We start from the raw sequence: 21,401 nt of genomic DNA, 5'->3' as shown, positions 1-21,401 counted from the left end.
CCTTTTGATTTTGTGACAAGGGTCTTACCAAGTTGCTCAGGGAGACATAATAGATTTATTATCCTTCTGGTTCTGAGTAACTGGGATTGTAGACCTTCCTGTACTGTCAGATCTGACTCATTCTATTTTTTCCTTCCTTCCTTTCTTCTTTTTTTCCTCCCCCTTTCCTTTTCTCTTAGACAGGGTCTCATACATCCTCAGCTGTTCTCAAACTAATTATGGAGCTGAGGATGACCATGAAAAAATGGTCTTCCTGCTTCCGTCTTCCAAGCCTAGGCACAGGCCCCCTCACCTGATTCTTAAGTGCTGGGTTTTCTCTCAAGCAGAGGTGAACACTGTGATATCACAGCACTGTTAGGGTGAGCATGAACATGCCAAAGACTTGTCCCAAGTAGATTGCTGCTTCGGACTGCAGTACGGCAGGATGTGAGAACTTGTTGCGTAGGGAACCCCTAACTAACCTAGCCTACTCCACCGTCAGAGAGCTAGAACATGCTTTCTACAGGATAATTGGTCTTAGTCTAGTTATGGGGCTTAAGTGATAACAATAATTAAAATACCAGGGCGTGGTAATGTGTAGTTACAGCCAATACTCGGGAGGCAGAGGCGGGGAGATCACTGCAAGCTGGAGACCAGCCCTGGCTGTGTAGTGAGACCTTGTCTCAAAATAAACAAAAAATAAATAAAGTAAAATCAGGGCAGACCTGTTAATTTCAGCTACTGGGGAGACTGCGGCAGAAGAATTGGAAACTTTAGGGTCAGCTTGGGCAATTTAGTAATATTTTTCCTTGAGGTAATGCTAGTAATAATTTTTTAGGCAGATCCAGGCACTCTGTAGCCCTCGCTGGCCAGGCATTCAGTGTATAGACTTAGACTGGCTTGAGTTCGCATCGATTCGCCTGCCTCTGCCTCGGGAGTGCGGGCACTAAAAGTGTGCATCACCATATTCAGCCAAAATTGTCTTTATTTTAAACAAGTTATCCCCCAAAACAGTATTTAAACTTTAATTTCATTTTTAAAATTTTATTTGCTTATTTATTTGTATGTATGGGTGTTTTGCCTACCTGTATGTCTGTGCGACACGTGCATGCAATGCCTGCAGAGGCCAGAAGAGGGTCTTGGATCCCCTGGAACTTGAGTTACTGAAGGGTGTGGTGAGCCTTTACGTGGCTGCTGGGAATTGAACTCCGGTCCTCTAGAAGAGTGGCCTGTGCTCTTAACAGCTGAGCCATCAATCCACCCTCAAGAACAGTCCTTTAAAGCCCTCCAATAGGGGCTGGAGAGATGGCTCAGAGGTTAGGAGCACTGCCTGTTCTTCCGAAGGTCCTGAGTTCAATTCCCAGCAACCACATGGTGGCTCACAACCATCTGTAATGAGATCTGGTGCAGAATACAGTATATATAATAAGTGAATGAATCTTTAAAAAAAAAAAAAAAGCCCTCCAATAGCCGGGCGATGGTGGCGCATGCCTTTAATCCCAGCAATCGGGAGGCAGAGGCAGGCGTATCTCTGTGAGTTCGAGACCAGCCTGGTCTACAAGAGCTAGTTCCAGAACAGGCTCCAAAGCCACAGAGAAACCCTGTCTCGAAAAAAAAAAAATAATAAAGCCCTCCAATAATCAGGAGGTAGATTACCTATCAGCAGATGCAGGGCTCTTGGTTCAAGACCCAGTACCTGAAAAGCCAGATTGAACCATAATACACTCCTTACGTGCCAATTGCTTTCCAGGCACGGTTTCATTTCATTCTAGAAACACACTTTGAGGTAGGTACTGCTCTTCCATTTTACAGATGGGGAAGCTGGGTCTGAATCCAGAACTGTTCATCCTAATAGCAACACTGTGGTTTTGTCTTGCTTGAAACCGTGCAATTTGGGGATGAGAAAGTGCCTCAGAAAGTAGCCCAGCCATTCTCAGCCAAGTCCATTCATCATGCATCTTTCTCAGCCACAGGAATATTCCATGCTGGAACCACTTGCAGCCTGATGTCTGAGAACCGAGGTGAAGAATCAATAAATGATCACTCACTGCCGCTACCTAAAGCTTCCTCAGATCAAATTCTTGTACTCTCTTGGTGAGGTTAGGGAGAAGAAGATGAGGCAGTGACTCAGTGCCCCAGTTCCCTCCCCAGCACTGTAAAAAACATGAGGCACTCCTTGGTGCAACAGACTGTCACACTCCCCTGCCTGTTTAAGGGATGACAATATGGAAGGCAGATGGCAGATGCATGGATGCCACACTGTTGCGTTTCAGTTAAATATTGCTGGGTGTTATTTTTTTTTCTTGTAAACCTCCCAAATAAAATCGCTTGCCTGAGTTAGAAGTGTTAGCATGTCTTTTCTTTAAATATCTGTGCATGGCTGTTTTTTTCCCTGCCAATTTGTCACCATCTGTAACCCTCCCTTTATGAGATGATCTGATGACAGCAATTATCTTGGAGAGTAAAAGTGCCATCTTGAAGCAATGTGCAAGAGTGGCATTAGTGGGGGCTCTGTGCAGAGTGCATGCTGCCCTAACCCTTAATATGTGCTTGTGTGTGCCCCCAGGGACAGTGGCCTTTTGCATATATACGTTGTGAATCTTCAGAGTAGTCGTTTCTGTGTCTCTCTGTGTGCGCTTGTGGTTGGAGTCTGTGTGCTTTTGTAGACGTTCTGTGGACACCTGTCTAGGCGTGAACTGCCTGTGGCGTCTGTCTCTATGTGCTGGCTGTAAAATAACCCTGCAGAGAGGCTAGTAGGTAGAGGCTTCTCGCAGGGGCATGATTCCTCTATGGTGTTTAAAAAGTGTCGGAGAAGGCCTGCAGTTTGGGAGTTCGGGTAAAGAATATTAGCAGAGATTAGGCTTCAACCAAAGGAAAGCAAATTATGGGTGACTGGCCTGAGGGGCTTTCAGACTTGATGGAGAGCAGCGGTTGCGGGGAACGTAATATCCACAATATCGGTTTGGGCGCCGATGCGGGCTGGGAGTCGCGCGCGCTCCGCCCCTCCCCCTCGCTCCCACCCCCGGGCGCGCCGCTGGGTGGGGGAGACTTGCAAAAGCCGGGGCCGCGGCGGCCAAGCCAGGGGCTGCAGCAGTGGCTGTGATGGAGGGTCGTGCCGGGGCTCAACGGGTGGCTTGGGCCGTAGTTCCTGGGCGGGTCAACCTCCCCCAGCCCTAAGGCGCGGCCGGGCCCTTCTCCATAACACCATGAATGTCGCGCTGCATGAACTGGGTGGCGGAGGCAGTGTGAGTGGTGGCCCTGGGCTCCAGGGGAGAGGAGCCGGGTGGAGAGGGCATGAAGTGTGGAGGGGCGGGTGTGAGTGAGCTGGCGGCGTCTGGCAGGGACCCCGGCTTGCGGAGATGGGGGCTTCTGATGCGGGTTAGAGAAGGATGCTGTCAGAGGGGAACCCAGCCCGAGAGCCTGGCACCTGGGAAGGGCCCTCTCTGCAGGTAGGATGGAGCCGGAGCAGCGAGGGACAGTCCCCCGGGCAGGGCCTTGGGCAAAAGGCCTAGCTGCTTGACCTCAGTTGGCGCTCCTGAACTGTTTGCAGATGGTGGAGTACAAACGAGCCAAGCTTCGGGATGAAGAAACACCGGAGACTCCAGTAGAAGGCAGGGCCACCCAGGACTCACTGGAGGTGGGCAAGGGGGTTCCCCCTTTCTCCTCAGGCCTCACCCTTGGCCTGCCGCCTGCCATAACTATGTGCTCTGGGCTCTTCTGGTGTGTCATCTCCCCAGGTTTCCACTCCATCTCTGGCCTCTGCTCCAGGACTAGGGTGAGGCCGTTCAAAGCCATGACGTTGCACAAAATAGGCTCCCCTGCCTCTTTGCTCTTGAGCCCTGAAGTTAACCCCACTAGCTATGTAAATGTTCCCTGCTTCTAGAAACAGGCTGTGTCTTCATATTTATTTGCTAGGAGGACTTCTGTGATCTGGGGTCCTTGCAATGTGGCTCAATTGCTCCCTGTCCTGTCCTCCCAGGTGGGGTTCCAGAAGAGGACACGACGACTCTTGGGTTCACACACACAGCTGGAGCTGGGCTTGGCAGGCCTCTCTCTAGTCCTGGCTGCCCTTCTTTTGGGCTGCCTCGTGGCTCTGTGGGTCCAGTACCACAGAGGTAGGTGGGTCCACACCTGTCAGGACACCTCATAGCTGTTGGGGCTAGCTTTGCCAACTTCCTGATCTCAAAGGCTTTCCTTTGAGGGCTTTCCTTCCCCCAAAGGCTTTCTTCTCCCTTCCTGACTGACAGTCTCCTTCCTACCTGTCTCCTGCCACAGACCCAACCCATAACACCTGCCTCACAGAAGCCTGCATTCGAGTGGCTGGGAAAATCCTGGAATCCCTGGACCGTGGGGTGAGCCCCTGTCAGGATTTTTATCAGTTCTCCTGTGGAGGCTGGATTAGAAGAAACCCTCTGCCCAACGGGCGTTCCCGCTGGAACACCTTCAACAGCCTCTGGGACCAGAACCAGGCCATACTGAAGCACCTGCTTGGTGAGGGCTGACTTCAGGAGTGCTGTGCCCATCTTGGGCTTCATGTCTAACTCATGGTCTAGCACTGAGTGGGTCCTCAACAAATACCCACGAGTGAAGAACTAGATGGATCGTTCCGTGACACTCTCTTGAGGGAGGGTATGCAGAAAGCAGGAGCTCTTGATAACTGCAGCTGGCTTAGACGGGGTGGCCCTCTGAGAGGAACGGAGACCTCTAAGAGGGTCTCTACAAACAGAGGAAGAAAGGCCCACTTTGGTCTTTCAGTCTTAATGGGTGGTGCACACCTTTAATCCCAGCCATGGAAACAGGGTAGGCAGATCTTTATGAATTCTAGGCCAGCCTGATCTACAGAGTGAGTTCCAGGGCAGCCAAGGCTACTACATAGTGAGACCCTGTTTCAAAATCCCTGCCCTTGGGGAGCAGAAGCAGGTGAATCCCAATGAGTCTGAGGCTAGCCTGGTCTATGTAGTAAGTTACAGGCCAATCAGAGCTATATATGAGACTACTTTCAAAAGAGACAGGGATGGGGGAGAGAGAACCTGGCTTGTTACTGTACACCAATAATTCTAGTTATTCAGGAGACTGAGGCAAGAGGATTAGAAGGTTAAGGTCAGCCTGAGAAACTTATTAAGACCCTATTTGTGACTTTACCAAAAGTAAAAAGGACTGGAATTTTAGCTCAGTGGGACAGTACTTGTCTAGCAATGTGAAAGGCCCTACATTCAATCCCCAGTACCATAAAATAATACATACATACAAACATACACACATACATACATGCATACATACATATATGCACACACACACACCTATGTGAGCCAGGAGGGGAATGAAGGCCAGCAGCTCCTTCACAGCAGCTAATCTAACAGCTCCCTGGATCCTCTCCTGTGTTCTACCCATTGCAGAGAATACCACTTTCAATTCCAGCAGTGAAGCTGAGCGAAAGACACGGCGCTTCTACATGTCCTGCCTACAGCTGGAGCGTATTGAGAAGCTAGGAGCCCAGCCACTTCGAGACCTCATTGACAAGGCAGGGGCCCTGGGTGGGCTTCGGGCAAGAGAAGCAGGAGGGACAGGATGTGGTCCAAGGAAGCTTTGGCAATCCCTGGACCAGAGATTTCACTTGTGATCTCTACTCAGATCGGTGGCTGGAACATCACAGGGCCTTGGGACGAGGACAACTTCATGGAAGTGCTAAAGGCAGTAGCAGGGACCTATAGAGCCACCCCCTTCTTCACCGTCTACGTCAGTGCTGATTCTAAGAGTTCCAACAGCAATGTCATCCAGGTGCCTGGCTGGGGAAAGGGTAGGGACTCGTGGACCCTCTGCCAAGGGAGCCAAGATTCCCCTCTAATGTGACAGGAAGGTGGAATACCTACCTCCCCATATGCAGGAGTCTTGGGTTTAAAGTGGGAGAGACTAACCTTTACCCCTTGCTGTTGCAGGTGGACCAGTCTGGGCTTTTCCTGCCCTCTCGAGATTACTACCTAAATAGAACTGCCAATGAGAAAGTAAGGCACATCCTAGAACTCCTGTCCCATCCTTGCTGAGCTAGCTAATCTCTATGTACTTTTCTCTTTGCCTAGGGCCAGAGTAGGGAACGGGAGGCTATTGTGCTCCCTGGCTAGCAAGCCGACTATCCTTTACTCCTTCTCGCCTTGACTTGCTTCTCTTCCTCCTTCTCTTCCTTTCTTCCTATTCTTTCATCCAGAAAAAATTCTTTTCTTTGCATTTGTGGTTCTGGGAATCAAACCCAGGGCCTCCCTCGTGCTAGACATCCCCAGCCCTGGGAAGATGTTTTATGGGCACCTACTGTATGCCAGATGCTCGGGAGCAATTCTGAGATGTAGGTTTCAAAGTCTCTGTCACAGGAAGTTTTTGATATCAATAGATACATGGACCTAAGTATCTGAGAACACGGTTCAATAGGTCTCTAGGACTTAGGTGAGATGCAGGCATCGAGAAGTTCCATTATGAGATCACATTTGAGTTGGGCCCTTTAAAAACAAAGAAGTGGGCCAGCACCATGGTTCAGCAGGTAAAGGCACCTGCAGTCAAAACTGATGACCTGGATTCATTCCCTAGGACACATGATGGAAAGAGAGAACTATCTTCTCCAAGATTTCCTTTGTCCTCAACACTCAGGCAAACACACACACACACACACACAAATATAAATAAATAGATGGCTGGGTGGTGGTGGCACACACCTTTAATCCCAGCACTCAGGAGGCAGAAGCAGGTGGATCTCTGTGAGTTCAAGGCCAGCCTGGTCTACGGAGCTAGTTCCAGGACAGGCTCCAAAGCTACAGAGAAACCCTGTCTCGAAAAACCAATAAATAAATAAATAAATAAACAAATAAATAAATAAATAAATAGATGTAATTTTGGGGGAAAAAAAAAGACTACAAAGAATCAACAGAGGTCATGGTATTTAGAGAGAAGGCTTAGTGTGTTTGGACCATGGGGAAAGGTCCAGGGAGCAACAGAGGGCATTCTGTGTAGAGAAGATGTGTTGGGCAAAATGCCGAAGCCAGAGCGGCTGGATGTGTTTGAAATGTATGTAAACCAGAAGCATGGTTTGTCAGGATGTGCTCCTGAGCACATGGGAGATGAGAAGGTGGCCAGTGACTGGTTATGGAGAAGATTTCTAGGGCTTCAGAGATTCATTCTGCAGCCCCAAAGAGTCGCCTCCAGGCTCCAGAGCAGAGATGGAGGGATGTGGTTAGCATTGCCTAGGGAAGTCAGTCTGTGTGGAGTAAGAAGATGCATGGGAGGGAGGGAGCCTGGAGCCAAGAGTCTTCTGCAGTGCCTGGGCTCAGTCAGTAAGGGCCCAGGTGAGGGAGTGGCAGGGAGTGAGTAACTGAGGTTACAAGACAGCAAGCCAGAATCATGGCTTGCTGGTTACTAGATGTTAGAAGATGAAGGCACTGAGGATGATCACAGCTATAAGGCTGAGTGACAGTGGAGTGGAATGGGCCTTAGGGGATCCGTGGTATCTGTAGAAGACTCAGCCTGGAGAACTTGGGGACCTGGAGACAGTGTGATGTCACAGGACAAGGAACAACTTTGAAACTGGATTTTAAGTTCAGCTTTCCTGCTTGTTGTAACTGTTTGGTGTCTCTGAGGCTCGTTCCTTCTCTGTAAAAAGGGAAGCACGGGTTTGAGGTGTAGGGTAGCAGCTGCTGCTCCTGTGTAGAACAGATAGTGTGGGGGAGTCTCTCACTTTAGACGTGTGAGTTTGAGGAAGGCGGCCACCTTCTTTGTGAGAGGTCAGTAGACAGCCATGGAAGATGGTGGAGTGCTGGCAAGGACTGTGAAGGGAACCAGAAGCTCAGGGCTTCTCCTTTAACACGTAGACAAAGGTGTGGGACAGGTGGGGGCAGTGGAAGAAACAGTGTCCTGCTGAGCAGACCAGCTGGAGAGTCCTGTGTCCTTCTGTCAGGCCTTCATTAACATGACCCGACTTCTCAGCCAGAGCCTCCTCTAGACACGTGTGAATGAGAGTGTGAATGAGAGTGTGAATGAGACCGCTGCTGCTCCCTTCGTGGGGGAGGGGGTGTGAAACAGCTTGAGACAATATTTTGGTTACAGTCATTGGGGCAACCACAGAGGAGACACCTGAGGCTCCCAATTTGATTCCGACCAGGAACTAGCACTGACTGAGGGAGAGGGTAGACTGACCCAGAGGAAGAGGGCTCACAGAGGAAGCAGCTCTGACAGGCGCTGAGGAAGGAAGGTGGACAGCCTGTTGTCAGACTGAAGTAGAGAGGAAATGACATAGGTGAAGGTGACCTGGTCCTTCTGGACAGAATTTAGGAATTTAATTTTTTTCTTTCCTTTTTTTTTTTTTTTTTATGAGACAGGATCTTATAGTGGATCCCAGACTGGTCTTTACTCTTGGACTTTAGTCATTTTATTGCCTCAGCCTCCGGAGTGCTAGGACTACACACACACATGACATTACCATAGCTGGCAAGTTTGGGCTTTACTCCAAAAGAAGGGAAATGGGCCCCTGGAGCGATAGCCCAGCGGGTGCAAGTTTCGACTCCCAGCTCCCACAAGGTGATGTGAGAAAACCTACTCTCAGGAGCTGTTTCCTCCCCAATATGAGTAGGAGGCCTTGCCTGCATACATGCTTGTATATTTATGAGTGTGCATGCAGGAGAATGCAGGGAAGAACCATTGTTGCCCATTGCTGTGGAACAGGCCTTGTGTTTTTTTCATTGCATCTTGGGTTTCCTTAGGCAGGAAGCCTCTTGCCTTAACAGGGGAAGCTGTTGTGCAATGGCTGAGATAGGATCAAAGCTAGGAGTGTGGAGGATTCAAGGGCTCAGAGGTAAGCCTTAAACTGAGGACAAGGAGGTAGGAAGAGAAAGGGCCTCACACCAGATCCTACACTGGGTTAACTACAGCCCCCTTAAGAGCTCGGCTAGGTGTAGACACCAGCAGCAATAAAGAGAGTGGGGGAAAGGAGAGGTTTTGTAGGACAAAGAATGACTATTGCTGGGTGGTGGTAGCGTGCACCTTTAATCCCAGCACTTGGGAGGCAAGAGGCAGGCGGATCTCTGTGAGTTCGAGGCCAGCCTGGTATACACAGTGAGTTCAAGGACAGCCAGGGCTACACAGTGAACTCCTGTCTCCAAAAGTCAAAAGAACAATAACAACAAAAGAGTGAATAGCAAGAGATCAGAAACTTTTCAGTGAAGAAAAGCAATGACCTTTAGCCTTGAGTGAGCCCAGAGTGGGACTTTACTTCAGGAGTAGGAAGAAAGCCCAGCATGGTGGTGGATGCCAGTAATTCTAGCACTTGAAAGCTGAGGTAGAAGAATTGTGAGTTCAAAACCACTCTGGGCTATACAGTGAGATCCTGTCTTTAAAAGGAAGGAGGGGAGCCACAGAGGTGGCTGCGGGCCAGAGCTGATGATCTATCTGTTTGCTTTTCCCCTTTCCTCAACAAATACTGGGTGAACAACTGTCATAGGAAGACATTGTTCTTGAACCCAAGATTCCAGTGGCGAGCAAAGCCAACAGGCCTTGTCCTGATGGCCCCAGCCTGGCCTGAGGCAACCTGAGTTCATGCTGGGCCCAGGTAGTGCTCAGGCTTCCACACCCTCTGACCTGTCAGGGGTCCTTTGTGATCAGAGTCCTTACCTCATCGCCTCAAGTTTGTTCCCTCTATGGAAAATGGAACCTGTATGGATTTATGGAATTGCTATGAGGGTGTTGGGCAAGATACATTATATGCAAGCCCCTTAGCTATCTGGTCTGTGGATATATAATGTTCAGGATAAATATTCTGTTTCTGTGCTTTTTCTCTCCCTTGGATACGGGAGGATGAGAAAAGCGCATTGGAGGCCTGTTAGGACAAGAGGTAGAGGGGAGTCGAAGGGGCAGACGCCTTGCAGGATGCATCCATCTGTTCAAGTAAAAGCACATGGCCCTGATGGACTGGGGCAATTAGAAGGGCATTAGGGAATGAGGAGGCAAAGGACTATGGGAGTCCATCCATTGGGTAAATATTTACAGGGCACCCGTTCTGTGCTTGGCCCTGAGCCAAGCTCTTGGGATGCAGCAGAGAACAGCTGACAAAATTTGAACAGTGCCCACTGAGGGGAACAGATGATAAATGCACAGGTAATTAAGTCAAAGCAGACAGTGGTCAGCAGCGGATGAGAAATTAAACAGAGCCACCAAGACTTCCGGAAAGTGCATAAGCCAAAGAAATGATGGCAAGCGGTGAGGGCCAGAGCAGACCTTAGGCTTGGGCAGGGCTTGTGGCTGACTTTGGGATGACTGGGGCTTTCGCAGGTGCTCACAGCCTACCTGGACTACATGGAGGAGCTGGGAGTGCTGCTGGGTGGACAGCCAGCCTCTACCCGGGAGCAGATGCAGCAAGTTCTGGAGCTGGAGATACAACTGGCTAACATCACTGTGCCCCAGGACCAGCGGCGCGATGAAGAAAAGATCTATCACAAGATGAGCATCTCGGAGCTGCAGGTGGGCTAGGCAGGGCGCTAGAGATGTTAGGGAGAGGGCAGCCCTTCACAGAGACCGCCCCGTTTCCTTATCCTACCGAGGAAGCCAGTCCTTCCCGTTTCCTGATGTTGTGAGTTTTCCAGATGTGTATGGCTACGCTGCAAAGAAAGATGGTCAACATTTTAAGCCACCTCTCTCAAGGCCATCTTTTAGTTTCTTTCCTGTTGTCCAGGACTACAGAGATTGTATTTAAAATGTTTAGCCAGACATGGTACTTCACACCTATAACCCCAACACTTGGGAAACTGAGGCAGGAGGATTTCTGTGAGTTCCAGGCCAAGCGAGCGAGGAAGCAAAGGGAAAAACAAATTGATGAGATACCTACAAAATAATCAGAATGTGTATGGAAGTATCTCCTAATGCCCCTCCTGTACCAACCCTTTTGGTAATGAATTATGGAAAGACTGGGAAAGGAGATGCTAGAAAGAGGCCAGGTATGTGGGACGTGTTGGGGAAGTGGTGTTTTATCAACCAGCATGAAAATATTTGAATTTCTGTACCCAAGCTGAGTATCACACATAGTGGCTTTCCTCGTATAATAAGTGGTTAGGCTCCCAGACTGCAGGGCATTCGGGCCGGGAAAAGCACTTTTTGCAGCAAGGGGTCCCCAAGCAGCCAGTAACTGTTACTATAGCAATGGGAAGGCTGCCCAGGCTATAGTAAATCAGTGGGGGAGAGAGTCTGCTGGGAGCCCAGTGCGAAAGCAGGGAAGCCTGAAGAGTTTCTGCTTTCAGGCTCTAGCACCCTCCATGGACTGGCTGGAGTTCCTGTCTTTCTTGTTGTCTCCGCTCGAGCTGGGGGATTCTGAGCCTGTGGTGGTGTACGGGACTGGGTATTTACAGCAGGTGTCGGAACTCATCAACCGCACAGAACCAAGGTGGGACTGGGGAGTGGGAGGGGCGGGCTGGGGCGGCGGGGCGAGACTGGTAGTGGAGGGGACTCAGGGTTCTGGGGTTTTCTGGAAGGACCAACCACAGTGAATTGGCACACAGACCGAAAGATCAGGCCCCGAACCTTCCAAACTTCAAGCAGAATGTCTGTGGACTTTTCCCCTAGGCAGTTCCAGGGTGTCCGTCTGTGACCTCTAGTCCTGCACCTTGCTCCCAGCTGACTTCTGCAGGCGCTTGTGGCCCAGGTGCTCCTCTCAGGAGTCCCATAGCCCGCATGGTCCTGGGGACTGGCTGGGGAGTGGAAAGGGTTCCCCACATGTCTTTCCCTATCTTCTGGTATGGAAATAGCATCCTGAACAATTATCTGATTTGGAACCTGGTGCAGAAGACGACCTCAAGCCTTGACCAGCGCTTTGAGTCTGCACAGGAGAAGCTGCTGGAGACCCTCTATGGCACCAAGAAGGTGGGCTACCTGACTCTGCTTCCTTTCTGAGCCGCCCTGGCTGGTGCTACCTGCTCACAGGGTGTCAGGAACAGTTCTTCGTGGTACATGAGCACACGGTGCGGAATCAAGCTGTCGTAGTTTCCAGTCTTAGTTCCTTCGTATTTAAGCCTATGGCACCTCAGGGATGTGAGCAAGTTGCCATGCTCCGTTTCCTCGTCTGTAACAGGAATAAGTTTCCAGGCTGCTTAAGTGAATGTTGGCAGGTGGTGTGCATAGGCATCCGGCTTTGATGAGGAGGATGAAGATGATCACGTGCTGGCCTTCATTTTAAGAATCCCCATGAAGTATAGGAAGTAAAACTACCAACAAGTGCGTGTATTCTGAGAGTATTAATTGTGCATATTGAGTGAAAACCTCCTCTGTCTTATAGAGCCCAAGCTGGGAGAAGCACACTCTATGTGGGGAACCATGGAGGAGGTAGCAGGAACACTTTCTCAGATGCTCTGTGAGGAATAAACTCCTGAGAAAGTGGGGGAGGAAGGCATTCCTGGCATAAGAAACACATACGCAAATTCACAGAGGACTGGAGGAGCTGGGTGTGTTTGCAGGGGTTCTGGTAGGAGCTTGAGAACAGGGCTGCAGATGGAGTTTGGTAAGGTGGGCATGTGACATCCATGGCAGTTATGTTAAGAAGTCTGACTGTGACAATGTTACAGGACAGGAAACGTGACAGGCCACACAAGAAATGACTCAGATGAGCCAGTAGGAACTAGTGGCGGACTGAACTGGGAGGGAGGCAGTAAGGGAGCTGGGATGATGTCCAGGTTTCAGGTGGACTGATGGCATCGAAGCCCGGATTGTAGAACAGAGCAATGATCCAGCAAGCTTGCTCCAGAACAACCCGGCAGTGGTGGTGCACGCCTTTAATCCCAGCACTTGGGAGGCAGAGACAGGTGGATTTCTATGAGTTTGAGACCGGCCTGATCTACAGAGCAAGTTCCAGGATAGTTCAAGCTACCCAGAGAAACCCTGTCTCAAAAAAACAAAAAATGAAAAAGATAGCTCAGAACAGCTGGTGAGACTTGCCACCAAGACCCACACGGTGGCTCCTTTAGGTTGTCTTCCGACCTCCGCATTTGAACTGTGGTAGGCCAGAGTGTCCCCCACCCTAAATAAGTAAACATAATAAAAAATAAACATCTGAAATCCACGGATGACTATTGGGAACATAGCTGGAGTAAGAACTGAGTGTGGAGTGGGAGCCTTGCCTATGTCTTTTCTGCTGAAGCTTTGCTTCTGGGCTCGGCGTAGTTTGAGATATTGCTTTACTTGTCTCTGGAGTCTGGAGGAGAAACAGCGCCCCAAGCGTCTGCTGCCCAGCTGAGAGGCTTCACCCCAGAGAGGGAGAGAGGCCTTCAGACCAGAGGTCAGTGCTCACTCTGGGCACCCTGCTGTTTGTCCCTTTACAGTCCTGTACACCGAGGTGGCAGACCTGCATCTCCAATACAGATGATGCCCTTGGCTTCGCTCTGGGCTCGCTCTTTGTGAAGGCCACTTTTGATCGACAAAGCAAGGAAATCGTGAGTCTTCAGGCTTCTAAAACTACCCTTTGATTTGTTTAAAAGTCTGATGGTCATATATGTACATACATAGAAAACCCGGGAAAGGGGTTCACTAAACAGCAGATTGGGTGGAGAATTCCTTAGTTTTCTGTAATTGTGTGATTTATTATACTGGATTTATGTTATCTATATAATTACCAAAAATAATGCTAAGAGATAATAATAGGTATGCTTAAGTAGTAGACGTTTGTGGGGGAGCTGTTTGTCGGGAGAAATGAAACAAGCTGAAATGTCCAGCCATGGCGTGAAAGAGAAATAAATAACAATAGGATGGAATAGTATTCCACTTTCTTTTCTTTTCTTTTTTCTTTTCTTTTTTTTTTTTTTTTTTTTTTTTGGTTTTTCGAGACAGGGTTTCTCTGTGGTTTTGGTGCCTGTCCTGGAACTAGCTCTTGTAAACCAGGCTGGTCTTGAACTCACAGAGATCCACCTGCCTCTGCCTCCCGAGTGCTGGGATTAAAGGCACGCACCATCACTATCCAGCTAAAATTTATTTTTTAAATTAAACAACTATGCCTGGCTTTATTGTTTAGACTGATGGTGCCAGTATTGCATCTGAAGCCCTTAACGTGCTTGCCAAGTTTGTTACCCCCAAGCGAGAAACCCAAGCATAAGCTGAGGCTAGCCTGGTATTCACTATTGTAGACCAGGCTGGCCTCAATCTTGTGATGGTCCTTCTGCTTCTACCTCCTATACCTGGTACAGTGATACATTTTTTAAGCGGGAAAAAAGTAGATTGCAAAAATATATACACATTGCATAACACAGCTCCATATTTTGTATGACTTTCTGGGCTAGGAAAAACACTAGGAATAGCCAGACTATTAAAAGAAGACAGCTGTGTGATGAGATTACAGACGTTTGGTTTTCTTAAATTTTCAATTGTACAACTTCTGTTCATGCATTTTGTTCATAACCAGATAAAGATCAACGTAGTATATGAAGCTATGATACTAATTTACCTAACTGCCAACTCAAATGTTTATTGAATTAATTAGCAAAAAGCCACCCACAATAACAATATTGTCACCTGCGGTACATCTCACCCTCCCTGCTGGGCAGCCTTTCTTCAGGAATCTTCATAACCCTGTGTCTCCCAGATAGACCCAGATGGCACCTGAGGGTGGATGGGAAGCAGGGAGGCAGTAAGTGCCGAGGGAGGCTGACCTGTGACCCTCCCTCCCAGGCCGAGGGGATGATCAGCGAAATCCGGTCTGCATTCGAGGAGACCCTGGGAGAGCTGGTTTGGATGGATGAGAAGACCCGGCTGGCAGCCAAGGAGAAAGTGAGCCATGGCTGTGTCTGGGGCGCCATCTTGAGGTGGTGATAGACAATACAGTTTTGCTGGGAGTGGAAACCCTTAACATGGTCTCTTCAGGCAGATGCCATCTATGATATGATTGGTTTCCCTGACTTCATCTTGGAGCCCAAAGAGCTTGATGATGTTTATGATGGGGTGAGTACCTTTGTTCACAGCACTAACCTTCCTCAGAGTCATGGACCATTATTTCCCGACCTCAGTAATCCAAGTTTAAGCACTCCTCAGCAGAGTAGACACAAGTAATTAGATTGATTAAGTATGGGTTCTATGCCAGACATGGGCCAGATGGTAATAAAATACAGCATTAATGAGTGTGGCCATCTGGAGAACGTGATCATGTTTCTACCGTGTAATCTTTGGACAGGATGTCTTTGGGTCTCAGTTTCATCTGTAAAATGGGGCTTCAGTAGTACTCATCTCAGAGGGTGATAAGAGCAAAAGAGTGTATGTTAAAAGACAATGTCAGGCAGTGGTGGAACACATCCTTAGTCCTAGAGGCAGGCAGGTCTCTGAGTTCGAGCCCAGCCTGGTCTACACATCAGGTTCCTAGACAGCCTGCACTACACAGAGAAACCCTGTATTGGGGGAGGGGGAAGCTGGGCATGGTGGTGGCCCTTGCTTTTAATCCCAGCAGCACTCGGGAAGCAGTGAGTTCGAAGTCAGCCTGGTCCTCACAGCAAGTTCTAACAGTGAGACTCTGTCTTGAAAAGGGCAACAAAAATCCAGAGAAGCACTCAAAGCATAAGTACCTTTAACATATTGTCAGTTAGCCATTTCCTTCCATTTACAGCAGAGGAGACTGGGATTTGCTTGGGGAGGTCCTGCTGCGACTCTCCCCTTCTCCAACATGTTGTCTCTCGCTTTCTTCCTTCCACTGTTCCCACAGTATGAAGTCTCTGAAGACTCTTTTTTCCAAAACATGTTGAATCTGTACAACTTCTCTGCTAAGGTGATGGCTGACCAGCTCCGCAAACCTCCCAGCCGAGACCAGTGAGAATGGGCGGGCAGACAAGGGGCAGCTGGAGAGGCAGACCAGGGCTTCTGGGGGTGGGAAAAGGAGTGGCCCAAGGCCCTTGCAGGAGGTGGGCAGGGCAGGCCTGGGCTGTTGGGCTGGGCAGCATGAGGAGAGAAGGGACGCTAGCCTCCATCTTCCTCCCCCAGGTGGAGCATGACGCCCCAGACTGTCAATGCTTACTATCTTCCAACCAAGAATGAAATCGTCTTCCCCGCTGGCATCCTGCAGGCCCCCTTCTATGCTCACAATCACCCAAAGTGTGTCTGGGGCAGGAGGGTCTGGGTGCTGGAACCTGGCCCTGTGGGCGAACCGGGAGAAGAACTGGAGGGGAACCAGGAGATGCTCCTGCCCTGTCCTTATTCAACATTCCTCATGTACTAGGGCCTTGAACTTTGGTGGCATCGGCGTGGTGATGGGCCATGAGTTGACACATGCCTTTGATGACCAAGGTAGGGACTCAGTCTAGAGTTTCCAGTGACTACCGCAGGGATTTGGGATATTGGGGACAAACCTTAGGGGTCCTGATGTCGTCTTGTCAGGGTTGGTTGGGGCATTTGATCCCCTGCGGATGAGTTGTCCTATTGATGGAATGCAAAGACGAATTCTTCCCAGGCCGTGAGTACGACAAAGAAGGGAATCTGCGTCCATGGTGGCAGAATGAGTCACTGACGGCTTTCCAGAATCATACAGCCTGCATGGAAGAACAGTACAGCCAGTACAAGGTCAATGGAGAGAGACTCAACGGACTCCAGACACTGGGGGAAAACATCGCCGATAACGGGGGCCTGAAGGCTGCTTACAATGTGAGTGGCAGAGGTCTCCCAGGCTGTGTAGAAGGGCGCTTGGGAAAGCGGGCAGGCGCTGGTGGACTTGCTTCTTATTGTTCCCCTAGGCTTACGAAGCATGGTTGCGGACGCATGGGGAAGAGCAGCAGCTGCCAGCTGTCGGGCTCACCAATCACCAGCTGTTCTTTGTGGGATTTGCCCAGGTATGGCCCCTTGGGAGAACTGGTTATGTCTCCTATCCGTCCCCTCCAAAGAATGCCATTAGAAGCAGAAGCTGGGGTTATGCAGTAAAGGCGCTGGGAAATAAATGGGGCCACAGTTGCTGCCTGGGAAGTGCATTGAGAGGAAGCCTGGTGTCCAGAGCCCATGCAAGTAGCCTGCAGAGATAGGTCTTCTGCAGGATCGTATTTGAAAGGGAAAGGCCGCTGACTTTAGTGGATAGGAACAAGCATTGGTCCCCTCCTATTACTATGAAGGAATGTGAAGAAACTGTAGTTTGGGAATACAAAATATCTTGTTCAGGGTCACCCAGGAATAAAATAAGAATCAGAGTTAGTGTTCAGGCAGGACCTGTTTCAAATACTTTGAACCACAGCGAGCAATCTTTAAAGGGCTCAGCCTTTCCCCACAGCCATGCCCATGCTGGGTTACCCAGTGTCCAGGTGCTCTTTAGCAGCTTCGAGGAAGTGAGGAGGCATGTTGCCCTCCCTTGGAGCTGGCCAAGCCTCCTGCAGTGGCCCTGACAATTCCTGAGCTGGACCAAAATGGCTCTGCTGTAGCTGCAGCTATGGCTTAATTCAGCTCCACACTAGACACCATATGTCCCCATGTCTGTCCTGGCCCGCAGGTGTGGTGCTCGGTCCGCACACCAGAGAGCTCTCACGAGGGGCTGGTGACCGACCCCCATAGCCCTGCCCGTTTCCGAGTGCTGGGCACTCTCTCCAACTCCCGTGACTTCCTTCGGCACTTCGGCTGCCCTGTCGGCTCCCCCATGAACCCAGGGCAGCTGTGTGAGGTGTGGTAGACCTGGGTTGGGAGAGAAATGGGCAACTGTGGCCAGGGACCGCGGCTTCCAAGTTAGGAGAAAGTAAAGATCAGTTGGTATGGTTGTCTCTCCACACCACAAGGGACATGAATCTAGACCCCCCCCCACCACATCATGTCTCTGCTTTGGGGGCGCCAGTGCCTCTAGCAGAGATCCCCCCATTTACTGTGACATCCTCTCATGCATCACCCTGGAGGACGTCTAGGCAGAGTGCCAGTTCCTACAAAGAGGGTTCCATCTCTTGGCTCCAAGCTTACTTAATTTGGGAACCAAGAGGCTACCTGGGGCATGCCCATCTCTCCCAGGCACACTCAGACTCTATAGAAATGAGCTCAACTCCCTTCAACCCCACCCTCAGGCTCCCCCACCTATGTTCCTTGTGCTCCTCCTAGTACTGCTGCTCCCCTCAAGGACAGAGCAACTGAACTCAAGTGGAAGGCCAAGGGCTCTCGGGTGAGAGGAGAAATGTGTATGTACAGTTCGTGCTGGTTCCCTGTGTCTTAGGGCGCGAGTCTTAGGCTTGGCCGCTTGTCCCTGGGCCAAACAGAAGAGCAGATCTAGTAGAGAAAAGGAAAGTGTTTATTTTTGCAGGGCAGAGGGTGGGGAGGGTGTGGTCTTGGCTTTATAGGACCCTTTGCTAATAAATAGATCCATATCAGTCAGCCTGTCTCTTCCTTCAGTTCTCCCTTTCCTTATTCATCCTCTCATCCGGTCAATATTTAAACAACTACAATTGTCTTAATTAGAGTTTTCTATTGCTGTGAACAGACACCGTGACCACGGCAACTCCTATAAAGGAAAACATTTCATGGAGGTGTCTTACAGTTTTAGAGGTTTAGTCCATATCATCACGGCAGGACATGGTGGCACACACCAGATATGGTGCTAGAGAAGGAGCTGAGAGTTTTACATCTTGATCAGAAGGCAACAGAAAATGAACCAAAACACTGGGAGTGGCTTGAGGATATTTGAAGTTTCAAAGCCCACCCCCGCAGTGACACACTTCCTCCAACAAGGCCACACCTCCTAATAGTGCTACACCTCATGAGCTTGTGGTGGAGGCGCAATTACCTTCAAACCACCACAACAATACAGTAGTAATTCTTCCGATACTAGTTTACTGGCAGAAATAGGGGACTGAGATTTGAAGTCCAAGGGAGGCAAAGGTTGAGAGAGACGCACAGTTGGATCTGTTCAGTCACAGTACATACTCCACAGCTAGAAGGGTCTGCAGCTCCCCACTGCCTCTGTGGCCATCCTGTCACTGAATCTGGGGAGTAGACGGTCAGGTCAGCTTGGTTTTTGTGTTTTTGAGACAGGATCTCACTATATAGCCCTGGCTGGCTTGGATCTCGCTATGTAGATCAGGCTGGCTTTGAACTCCCTGCTTCTGTCTCCAAACCGCCGGGATTAAAGGCGTTTGACATCCCAACCAATTTTTATTGTTCTTTAGGTTTACTTTCGAATGATATATTGGCTACCAGTAATTTGTGTCTCAGGCACTGGGGATAAAATGGTCTCTGTTGGGCCGGGCGGTGGTGGTTCAGGCCTTTAATCCCAGCACTCGGGAGGCAGAGGCAGGCGGATCTCTGTGAGTTTGAAGCCAGCCTGGTCTACAGGAGCTAGTTATAGGACAGGAACCAAAAGCTACGGAGAAACCCTGTCTCGAAAATCCAGAAAAGAAAAAAAAAAAAAGGTCTCTGTCCTTTGGGGACGCCAGCTATTTCACTTTCACGCTCACAAACTCATGCCCCCACAGCCACCTCTTTCTACCAGTGCTCTGTTCCCATGATGCAGACCTAACCCCAACCCCTATTACTGCAGCCAAAGAAATCTGAGTTGAAACGGGGGCTCTGATAATTATGACCTAAATCTGGTAAGCCTTAGTTTCTTCATCTGTAAAATGAGAATGACAGCAAAACAGTGGAAAGAGCCCAATCACACACACGAGTCGGGACTGAAGAGATGGCTCAGAGATTAAGAGCAGTAGCTGCTCTTCCTGAGGTCATGAGATCAATTCCCAGTAACCACTCACACACACACACACACACTCACACACACACATACACACACACTTCTGGAGATGCAAGCATCAAGGGTGAGTTTGTCAGGTTTGCAAGGAACAGAATGAGGGCTTGTTGTAATTGCTTCTGGTGTCTCTGGTCTCTCAAATGTCACTAATATGTACCCCACAACTTGTGTCCTACCCCAGTTTTTCAGTGGGCCAGGCTGTTCCCATATGGGGCCATGTCATGTCACCTGGATGTGCTAGCTGCTTACTGAAAGAGGGCAGAAGGAACAAGATGTCTTTTGAACCACTGAGCCACACTGCTAATTCCAAACCTCTAGGTTCAACTACAGGGTAGATGGCAAAGTGTGCTGGGAAGAGGAGAGCTTTCATTTCCGGAGAACTGGCTCTGGTGCCAGCTTCTGTCACCCACTAGCGTATGACACCAGGCAGGGCTCATTCCCTCTTCAGGTCTTGGTGTCTCAGCAGTCTGTAAAATAAGTGGACTGGGTAAGATTATTTCTGAGACCATTCAGCTTCAATGCCTTGAAAGAGAAATTCAACCCGGGCATAATGATACAGGATTTTAATCCCATCTATTTGGGAAGCTGAGGCAGGGGGATGTCAGAGGCCAGTTTGAATAACTTAGTAAGACACTGTCTCAAAATAATGTCAAGGGCCTAAGACTGTAGCTCAGTGGTAGACTGCTTGCCTAACATGAATGAGGTTCTAGGTTCACCTGCATATGGGGAGAAATGCCTTTATGAGCTCTGCAAATTCCAGGACCCGAAGAGATACTAATAAATAACGTGTGGAAGTTGGCTGTTGAGCATAGGGTAAGACTCACAATGTTAGAGTACACTGACACTTGGCGAGATAAAACTTTGCCTTCCATTGAGACCTGGATTAGGCCAAGTGTGGTCTCATGCACCTGTAATGTCAGCACTTGGGAATGGGCAGAAGCAGGTGGGTTTTTTTGTTTGTTTGTTTTATTTTTGTGATTTCATCCCAGCTACATGTCTAAACAAAACAAGACAAAAACCCTGATTGGGGCCAGTGAGATAACCCAGTGGTTAACCTGAGTTTGAGCAGCAGAACCCACATCTGGGTGGAAGAAAGCCAACTCCACAAAGATGTGCACTTTGACATGCATGTGTTCACATAATCATAGGTCATAAGGTGGACAAAGAAGGATCAGACGTTCAAGATCATTCTCGGTTAGAGATTTGAACTTGAGGCCAGCCCTGTCTGACAAAAAACTCTTGGGTGTCTACAGTACCACGGTTAACTTGTAAGTCAAATGCAGACATCTGTCTTCCAGCCAGATTCTTCAGGCTGAGTGGGACCATCACCAGCAGGAGGTGCATTTCCATGCAACACAAGTCTCCTGGGCCAGGCACCTGCACAACCAGGTAGCTACAGGAAAGTTATGCCCAGTGAGTTGAAGTTACAGCAGGGAGTACCTCTTTGTGGGGCACTCTGCAGGGACCTGGTTCCAGAGGTAAGGCAAAGTGAGCCTCGGGTAATAGATGTGATCTTCGCCTGAAGAGCCCTGTCAAGTTGATGAATGATGGCTTCTGTTATGTAGTCTGTTGTGTTGCGGCAGAAGAGAAAATGAACAATACTGGACCATCTATGCTCACCCATTGGGCAACTCATCCCAACCAAAATAAGGAAGCCTGCCAAGAAACATGATTTTACCTTGATAAAACTCTAGAAATATTACTAGTAGAGAGTAATTCTTAAAAATAAGCCCATTTC

General features: G+C 49.3%; 1 protein-coding gene across 1 annotated transcript in view; it reads left to right on the top strand.

Moving 5' to 3' along the window:
- Ece2 (endothelin converting enzyme 2) overlaps nt 1-18,200 on the top strand; it is a 34,423-nt gene extending 16,223 nt beyond the window's left edge. Inside the window, exons 3-20 of the mRNA XM_050146281.1 lie at nt 3,530-3,616; nt 3,959-4,094; nt 4,255-4,470; nt 5,376-5,500; nt 5,611-5,757; nt 5,916-5,981; nt 10,282-10,470; nt 11,244-11,386; nt 11,748-11,862; nt 13,314-13,424; nt 14,653-14,751; nt 14,845-14,922; nt 15,674-15,777; nt 15,949-16,059; nt 16,184-16,251; nt 16,415-16,605; nt 16,695-16,790; nt 17,435-18,200. Coding sequence (XP_050002238.1) covers nt 3,530-3,616; nt 3,959-4,094; nt 4,255-4,470; nt 5,376-5,500; nt 5,611-5,757; nt 5,916-5,981; nt 10,282-10,470; nt 11,244-11,386; nt 11,748-11,862; nt 13,314-13,424; nt 14,653-14,751; nt 14,845-14,922; nt 15,674-15,777; nt 15,949-16,059; nt 16,184-16,251; nt 16,415-16,605; nt 16,695-16,790; nt 17,435-17,611 — 2,259 coding nt within the window. The 3' untranslated portion in view covers nt 17,612-18,200. The remainder of the gene's footprint in view (nt 1-3,529; nt 3,617-3,958; nt 4,095-4,254; nt 4,471-5,375; nt 5,501-5,610; nt 5,758-5,915; nt 5,982-10,281; nt 10,471-11,243; nt 11,387-11,747; nt 11,863-13,313; nt 13,425-14,652; nt 14,752-14,844; nt 14,923-15,673; nt 15,778-15,948; nt 16,060-16,183; nt 16,252-16,414; nt 16,606-16,694; nt 16,791-17,434) is intronic.
- The last annotated feature ends 3,201 nt before the right edge of the window (nt 18,201-21,401 follow it).

The sequence above is a fragment of the Alexandromys fortis genome, unplaced genomic scaffold (assembly GCF_014885135.2).
Source record: "Alexandromys fortis isolate MF-2015 unplaced genomic scaffold, M_Fortis_MF-2015_v1.1 scaffold_56, whole genome shotgun sequence".
Lineage (NCBI taxonomy): Eukaryota > Metazoa > Chordata > Mammalia > Rodentia > Cricetidae > Alexandromys > Alexandromys fortis.
The sequence above is the reverse complement of the archived record's forward strand: the minus strand, read 5'-3'. Positions and strand labels throughout refer to the sequence as shown.